Genomic DNA, 9,411 nt, shown 5'->3' on the forward strand with positions numbered 1-9,411 from the left:
CCTCAAAGAAACAACTGCCCAATACATAAGTGGGCTAAAGACTTAAAGAGAAACTTCTCTGAAGAAGAAAGAAGGATGGCCAATAGACACATGGAGAAATGCTCAACATCCCTAGCCATAAAAGAAATGCAAATCAAAACATCATTGAGATACCACCTCACTCCATTTAGAATGGCAAAAATCAAGAACTCTAACAAGAACAGATGCTGGAGGGGATGTGGACAGAAGGGAACCTTACTTCATTGTTGGTAGGAGTGTAAACTTGTTCAACCACTTTAGAAAGCAGTATGGAGGTTCCTCAATAGACTTCACATAGAGCTTCCCTATTACGCAGCAATCCCACTTTTGGGCATTTACCAAAATATTTACAAAGAAGACCACACTAATGCTACCAGCACCACTATGTTTATTGCAGCATTATTTACCATAGCTAAGATATGGAACCAAACCAATTGCCCCTGAATGGATGAATGGATCAAGAAAATGTGGTATATATACACAATTGAATTCTATGCCTTCATCACAAAGAATGACATTGCCCCATTGGTTAGGAAATGGAAAAACTTGGAAAATATTATATTAAGTAAGTCAGGCCCAAAGAAACATAGGCCCCATGGTTTCCCTTATTTGCAATATCTGTTATATATATGAGGTAAGCAGAAAAGGTCAGATAATGTGATGCAAGAAAATGAACCTTTACATATGTATTTTAATGTTTTTCTCATTCATGCATTTGTTTTTAACCCATTTATAAGATTATTTCTTTGTTGCTTTGTATTTCCCTCCACCACAGTATAACCCCTGCTTTCACTATATTTGATGTCAGTATAACTTGTGGAGGAGATGTGGACAAACAAGTCCTTTTAAGATACAGGTGGACCTGTTGCAACAATTAGAAGTACAAGTTGTCATGTCGACAATGAGCTTTACAACATTGGTGGGGGGGAGGGGAGGATAATGAGTGGTGGGGGGGTGGGGGAGGATGCTGGGAAGGGATGTGAAGGGTAAACAAAGGAGGAGGCTGCAATGCTTGATAAGAAATATACCCATTACCCTGCCCATGTAATTGTAACCCCTCTGTACAGTATGCTCACAAATAAAATAAAATGAAATGAAAAAAAAAGAATTAGGATTTCGAGATAGAATAAATCGCCAAACAATTCTAGGCAAAAAAGATAAGCTGACACAATCTCAATCCAAAGACTGAAGCTCTACTATGAGCTCCAAAAAAAAAAACATCTTGGTCCTGCCACAAAAATAATCCCAAAGATGAATAGAACAGACTAAAACACCTACAAATAAAATCATACATTTGATATGGTTTGATTTGGAGTCAAAGTATACCCTGAGACTATGATAGCTTCTTCAATAAATCATTTTGAGAAAACTGAGCAGCCATGTGCTCACAATGTACATGTATCAACTCATAGAAGACCAAAGACCTCATCTTTACACCTGAAATTTTGAAATTACTACAAGAGAGATTAGGAGAAACACTAGAACTCATTGACATAGGCAGAATGTTTTAGGATAGAGTTTCAAAGGCATACCAGATTGGAGAGAAACATGACAAATGGGATTGCATCTTACTAAAAAGTTTCTGCACAGCAAAGGACATTGTTACTAAACTTGAAAGATAGCAAACAGACTCTGAGGAGAACTTTACCAGCAATACATCAGACAAAGCCTAATATCCAAATTATACAATGAACTTAAGAAACTACTCCCTCCCAAAACTAGTAAATCAGTTAGTTAATGGGCAAAAAGCTAAGGATAGATAACTTAGAAGATGAGGTAAGAATGGCAAAGGAACACATAAGTAAATGCTCTTCATACATGTCTATAGAGAATATGAAAAATAAAACCAAATCATAGATTCCATCTCATTCCAGTAAGATTGGCCAACATTGTGAATTCAAATAACAAAAGTTGGCAAGGATGTGGAGGAAAAGGAATCTAATTGCACTGTTGGTGGGAATGTAAACTGACACTACCACTCGGGAACAGGTTGGAGGTTCCTCACAAAATGAAACATAGATCTTCCTTGAAACCCAGCCATACCACTCTGCATCTGCCCTGAACATCACAAGTCAGGATACTATATAGACACTTGCACATCCATGTTCATTGCCACACTATTCAAAATAGCCAAGTTGTGGAAAAAGCTGAGATGCCCTACAATAGATGAATAGTTGAAATGTGTTACCTTTTGATAAAGGAATTGTACATAATCATTACAAAAAATGAAATTATGTCATTTGCCTGGAAATGGATGGACCTCGGAAAAATCATGTTGTGTGGTATGCCAAGTTCAGAGACAGAGAAGTATTGCATGTTTTCTTTCATGTGAGGAGTCTATATCTAAAATATAGGTCTCTAGGCATGTACACAAAGTGAGACTAAAGGAGGATATTCTTAAAAGAGGAACAGAAAGACACAAGGCCTGGGTACTTATTTTTACTTGAAACATATATTTTTTTATTTGAAAGATATTGTACAGAGGTATTACAGTTACATGAGCAAGGTAATAGCCTCATTTCCTATCCAGCATTGTTACCCCTATTTTTTCCCCTAAAATTCTCTTTCCCTCCCCATCTCCCCAACTCCTCCAAACCACCCCCCCGAGCAAAGTTGTAAAGTTCATTTTCAACATAGTGTCTTGTACATCTCATTATTACAATGGGTCATCCTGTATCCTTATTTGTGACCATACAAAATAACATTTATATAAAGGAACTCAAAAACATGGAAATAAGACATATTTTCTTTATTACTGTGTTTCTTTTGTCTTGTTTGTTTGTTAGTTCATATGTCTTGGGAGGGTAAGGAGAGTCACAGAAATGTAGGCACAAAAGGTGAACAAGGCACCAATGGTACACATGGACACCATGTTGAAAATGAACCATAAAACTTGTGGATTGTCCTTTATGGAGGAAGCTTTGGAGAAACTAGGAACTCATGGAACATTCCTCAATATAATAAAGGCTATATATAACAAACCTACAGTCAGCATTATACTAAATGGTGAACAGTTAAAACTATGTCCTCTAAAGATTATGACAAGGTGGTCTGCTCTAGCCACTCTCTTCATAATAAAGGATTGGGAGGATTAACAATGTGAAAATGGCAATAGTGCCAAGATCTATCTAAAATTAAATGCAATACCCATCAGTATCCCAACAACATTTTTCAATCAACAAAAAGAAGCAATCCAAAAATTCATGTGGAATAATAGAAAATCTGAATAGCTAAAGCAATTCTTAGCCGGAAGAACACTGCTGGAGGAATAGCAATATTTCAAACTCTATTATAAAGCTGTACTTACAAAAATAGCTTGGTACTGGCACATGAATAGGCTTGTAGAACAATGGGATAGAATTGAAGACCCAGAAAGGAACTCACAGACCCATGGCCACCTAATCTTTGGTAAGGTAGCCAAAAACAAAGGATGTAAGAATGACAGTCTCTTCAACAAATGGTGCTGTCAGAATTGGCTACATATGTGTAGAAACATGAAAACTGTATTTAAATCCTTATATATCACCCTGAACCAGAATCCACTCCCAATGGATCAAAGACCTTGAGGTTAAAACCCCAGTTCTACCAATTTGACCAGCTTCACAATATATTTGTGTGAGTTTCATGCCACTTCACCTATAGAAATTGTTGGTTACAGTTCTGTTTTTTTAAAGTTTCACATGTCTTCCAATCTTCAGATTACTTTATAAGAACTTCCTCTGACCTTTGATAATACAGACTCAACTTTTTTGGCATATAGTCTCTGCACATTGTCAAAATTTTTCTTTGAAAGGGAGAATTTCATCCTGCTCTCCTCTACCTCTTACTCCTAATCCTCCTTCCCCCTTTCTCCCTCCTCCTTCTCTCAAGGACAATATTTTGAGGAAGTTAAATTGGAAATTCTTTTAAAATTGCATGATTGTATTATTTTTGTTAGTTGTGGGGCTTGAACAATTGGCCTGGACACTGTCCCTATGTTCTTCAGCTATTCAGTTCAAGGCAAGCACTCTACCACTTCATGTAGATAAGAGTCTCCTGGACTTTCCTGCCTGGACTGGCTTTGAACTATGATCCTCAAATCTCAGCAACCTGAGTAGCTTGGATTACAGACCTGAGCTTCCTGGGCCGACTCCATGATTATATTTTTTACTGCTGCTGTTGGAAGTGGGTCTTGAACTACGGGACTGGGTGTTGTCCCTAAGCTAGTACTCTACCAGTGGAGCATCAGCTCCACTTCTATTGATTTTAATACAGTAGGTTTATCTGTAAAATTCACAATCCTAACATGATTATTAACAAGATAATATGAGTATATTAAAACACTTCTAAAAGTCAACATCTATTCACAATATGCAAAAGCTATTAGTGTCTAGGAAGACAGAAATAATGAAAAAATATCAAAGTGGTTTGAAACATATGTAAAAAGTCGATAAATATCATAAGTGGTGAGATATTTTAACATTTTCCCCATCAGATTGATTTAAATGTTGAAATATTTACTATCATATCCTCACATACAAAATTATACAGGTGGTATCCTCCTAATTCTATAAAGCAAGAGGTAAAAAAGACATTAAATTTGAAGTGAAGCAGCCAGGTATCTTTTTTGCTGATGAAATTTGTACAAATATATTAAAAATTAAAATAAATCACAGGATATGATAATAACTTAGTAGAGTCTATGCAAACACAGTGAATGGAAAACTATCTTTGTTAGAGTAAAGAAGACAGAGCTTCTCAAATGTATTTCTGTTGTCATAAACTGGAGTAAACCATCATTTTAAATTTTCCCCAGGATGAAACATAGAATCAAATCATGCAAAATTAAAATTGCCTAAAAGAATATTTAAAGTAGAAAATGTAAATCTAGAATTTACATAGCAATTTAAGACACTAAGGATAGCCCAGAATGTAATAAGCTCAGAAATATGCCCTCATGTTTTCCAACTTTATTTTCATTTTTGTCTTAGAGCATAGTGTTTAAGTCAGTGTATATGCAGTAGGTGCAAACAGAAAAACAGTCAAGTTGACAGCTCAAACATGAAATACACATCTTCTGGCTCATAGAATTGTAAGCCCTCAGTTCAGCTCCTTAATGATAACAATAAAAATGTCAGGAGCCTCGTAATAGTGGCTCATTCCTTTAATCCAAGCTACTCATGCGACTAAGATCTGAGGACTGATGTTGGAAGCCAGCCTGCATACGAATGTCTACGAGACAATTATATCCAATTAAGCACATAAAAATCAGAAGTGAAGCTGTGGATCAAGTGGTAGAATGCTACCTTTGAACACAAAAAGCTCAAGAAAGAAGCAAGGTCTTTCCTTGAGTTCCAGCCCAACGACCAAAACCAAAATGAAAACAAACCAAAAAGAAAAGGAGTATGGAACTGGATCCACCAGTGTACAACCTGGTGATTTCTAACAAAAGAATGGAGTGCGGATACATCAGTGTAATTATTGTTTTGAAGTGCTGAGCAGATTCTTCTAAGCATTTACTTGTGAAAGCCAACAGTATTTCCTGTAGAGTTTTTGCATGATGAATCCTACTTAACATGGACAGTTAGAAGAGACTACATTAGAATCACAAACCTGCAGGCAGATGCTATGGCAGAGGGGAGGAATGGAGGATCACCTGTCAAGATCAATCTACAAGCAGTTGAGAGCATTAGTACTCACCCCTAGGTTTCTAGACAGGGAAAGGACCTAGGTAAGAAAGCCTCCAGTTTCACAAGTAGATGATCTGGGTCTGAGGGACACCAGAGAATACACCAGTTCTGTATTTAGCTTCACTCAATAACATAAGCCAGTTTTTGGAATGGCTATAGGCTAAAAATTTAGTCTTTTAAAAAGAAACCCTACTTGCTTGAATTAACTAACATCTCAAAACCCCCAAACTACCGTCTCAAAAGCCCCAAATAAAACTCTCAAAGTTTCCTCCCTTGTTATGATTTGTGTGCTCTATTGAATCAGGAGTGGCATTGCCAAGTGTGTACTTCTGCAGACAGAGAGGTAGAGTACAGGGAATTCTACCAAGATGATTCTATTAAAATCTTCAAGTGACTGTCAGATTCTGGATGTATCAGAGAAGCTGTGTCATCAGCTGGAGTCACCAGGAAGGGCAGCTGGAACAGCTTAGCCTCTCACCTCTACTTCCCTGGGAGCTTAATGTTATGGCTTGTATCACTGTGAGTGGGTAGCTACTATGCTGTTGACAGTAATAAGTGGGGAAATCTTCAGGTTGCAGGCTGCTTATGGTGAGAGTTAACTCTGTCCCAGATCCACTGTCCTTGAATAAGGAAGAGACCAGGATGATAATTCCTTTCCAACAAACATGAGGAGTTTAGGAGTTTTCCCTGATTTCTGCTGAAACCAGTCTAAAGAAATGTTAATGCTCTCAATGGCCCTGTAAGCCATGGAAACTCTGTCTCCCAGAGATATAAACAGAGAGGACAGAGACTGGTCATTTGGATGTCACATCTGGCACCTGCAGTGGAAACAGAAAACAAATACTCTCCTTGGTAATCATGTTACAAGAGGCCTTCCTTGAAGTACCAGAGAGCACATACTGTAGTAAGCTGAGTAAATCCCAGCATTGTTCTTCCTTACCTGGGAGCAAGAGCAGGAGGAGCCCCAGAAACTGAGCAGGGATCTTTATGTCTATGCTGTGTGCCAACTGTGACTGACTCATGCACAGAGTGTGAGCAGACTATGAAGTGCTCAGGGCAGTGGGCTGTGCTCTGGGCACATGCAAATCAGCTGGGGCTGGGCAGAGCTGGGCACATCTGCAGGATTGGCTCAACTTAGTGAATCACCACAGGCCTTGCATCCACAGGTTTCCTAGACTAGAAAAGAGGAACATGAATTTGCCTGCAGAGTATGTGAAGATGATTTGATGGTAGAAGACACTTTTATGACTATTTTCAAAGTGTATAATTCACATAAGCAACAGAGGTAATAGAGTATTTGATAAATACATTGAAACATCTTGTTTCTACTTAGATCTTTTATTCACTCTCAATCATCCTTCCAGGAAAAAATATCACTGTTTTCGTTATGAAGTACTTATGCATTGAAACTTTTCTTACTTTCCCTCTTTTCCTTTTTTCCTTTCCTCTCCTCTACTCTCCTTTCCTTTCATTTTTATTTTTTTGGTTTTGGGGCTTGGACTCTGGGCCTGGGCACTGTCCCTCAGCTCTTCAGCTCAAGGCAAACACTCTACCACTGGAGTCACTGTGCACTTCCGGTTTCTGGTGATTTAATGGAGATAAGACTCTCAAGGACTTTCCAGCCTGGGCTGACTTTGAACCACAATCCTCAGATCTCAGCCTCATGAGTAGCTAGGATTACAAGTATAAGTCATAGAAGGAAAAGAAATCTTAACCCAATAATGTATTTTCCTTTATTTCTGTTGTAATATTATTTTGCAACTGATTTGCTTTATCAAGAAATTATTTCAGTTGTTTGGTGCCACGTAAGATCATGAACAACTTGTGATGTTTCATACAATTTCCAGCTTCTGATAGTTTTCTGCAAAAGAATTAATGGATTTTGTTACTTTTTTTAAAAGCTCATAATCCCAGATTGGTAGAAACAAGTTACAATAAAATTTAAGTGTGTTTTAAAACTATCACTTAGGTGGACTATTTCTGACAGTTGGGGAAAAGTGACCATTGTTGAAAGTCAGTTATCTCAATACATCATTATGATTGATTATGGAAGCTCAAATCGCTATTCCTTCCTTCGTTTCCTGCAGACTTCATCATAGGTCATCCTTTGATTATATTTTGTGAACTGGATTGACTTGTATAATTCTTCACCTAAGCAGGCTGACATCTGATCAGAAGTAAGGCCTGGAGAATTCCCCTGGAAAGGCAGTTGGGTCAGGTGAGAGCATCAGCAGCTCACCCTGGATTTTTCCACAGGGTGGAGAATCACAGGATTATGTGCTCAAAACACTAGGACAGCCTCTTAGAACCAGAGAATGCCACACTCCTCCTTCTAACTTCTCTGATGACCTAGTAGTTAACAACCTAATGATTAGACCAATTTCCTGTATTAAAACAATTCCTTCCTATATATACTTGTCTGGCTTCAGTTTTACTGTGTGAAGCAGAAAACATGACTTTATATGAGAAGAGACATGACAATGTCTGTGCATCTGGGAGAGAGGAGGAGAAAAAGGATTAAGATTCAGAGGAGCCTTAAGATTTCAATGAAAACCTATAAAAGTGTTCATAGCAGTGCTATATCTGAGAAGCTCTCTCAGCAGATGAAGGCCTCAGGAGCAGCAGCTGGGCAGCCCAGCCTTTCACTTCTGCTTCCCTGGGAGGTTTATGTTATGGCTTGTATCACTGTGGGAGGGGAACTATTATGCTGTTGACAGTAATAAGTGGCAAAATCCTCAGGCTGTAGGCTGCTGATGGTGAGAGTGAACTCTGTCCCAGATTGACTCCCACTGAACCTTGATGGAATTCCAGAAGCTAAATTCTTTGCATGATAGATCAGAAGCTTTGGAGCATTCCCTGGTTTCTGCTGATACCAGTTTAAATAATAGCTAATGCCCTGACTGGCCCGGCAAGTGAGGGAGACTCTGTCCCCTGGAGATGCAGACAGGAAGGATGGAGACTGGGTCATCTGGATGTCACATCTGAAACCTGCCATTGGAAACATAAACACAAATATCTACACAGTTATTCATGTTATAGGAGACCTTCCATGAAGACCCAGGCAGAACTGAACACACAGGATATGAGGACTGTTTTCTTTCCTTACCTGGGAGCCAGAGCATCAGGAGCCCAAGGAGTTGAGCAGGGGTCCTCATGTCCTTGCTTTGTGCTGATGAGACAGACTACTGAACAGGGTGTGAGCATCCTCTTATGAAGTCATTTGGGCAGTAGGCTGTGCTGGGAGCATATGCAAATCAGCAAAGCTGGGTAAAGCTGGGAATACCTATAGGACCAGCTCAACTCAGGAAATCCTCATATTTCCTCTGTGCCCACATATCTTAGTTTAGCCCAGAGAGTGTTTTTCACCCATACATCAGAAGCTGTGATGAGCCTACTGTCCATTGAATAGATCTCTTGATGCATTCAGGAATGATGACCATTTCTCTTGAGTTTTTCAATATTTGTGTCATGACACTTGAAAGGGAGAAGAGTAAAGCTATATTTTTGTGCTTCATATTTAAAACATGCAGAGAAGTGAAGATATAGAAAGAATAGAATTTGTTGATATTTTAACTCATTTAGTATGTCAATGCATTTAACATCTCATTGACATACCAAGAGATATATAATGTGTTAAATTTTCAACCAATTCATACTTCAGGCTCTTCTAAATCACACATATACACAAAGTATAATGTGATTCTTCCCAAGAGCAGGTATAAAA

At 38.4% G+C, this 9,411-nt stretch overlaps 1 gene segment (V, D, J or C); it reads right to left on the bottom strand.

Annotated features, from left to right (window-relative positions):
- Window positions 1-8,863, bottom strand: part of LOC106001068 — a 195,450-nt gene extending 186,587 nt beyond the window's left edge. Inside the window, 1 exon segment of the V gene segment in view lies at window positions 8,794-8,863. Within this exon segment, the coding sequence occupies window positions 8,794-8,842 (49 nt within the window).
- Window positions 8,864-9,411: the final 548 nt, after the last annotated feature.

The sequence above is a fragment of the Dipodomys ordii genome, unplaced genomic scaffold (genome assembly GCF_000151885.1).
Source record: "Dipodomys ordii isolate 6190 unplaced genomic scaffold, Dord_2.0 Scaffold261, whole genome shotgun sequence".
Classification (NCBI taxonomy): Eukaryota; Metazoa; Chordata; class Mammalia; order Rodentia; family Heteromyidae; genus Dipodomys; species Dipodomys ordii.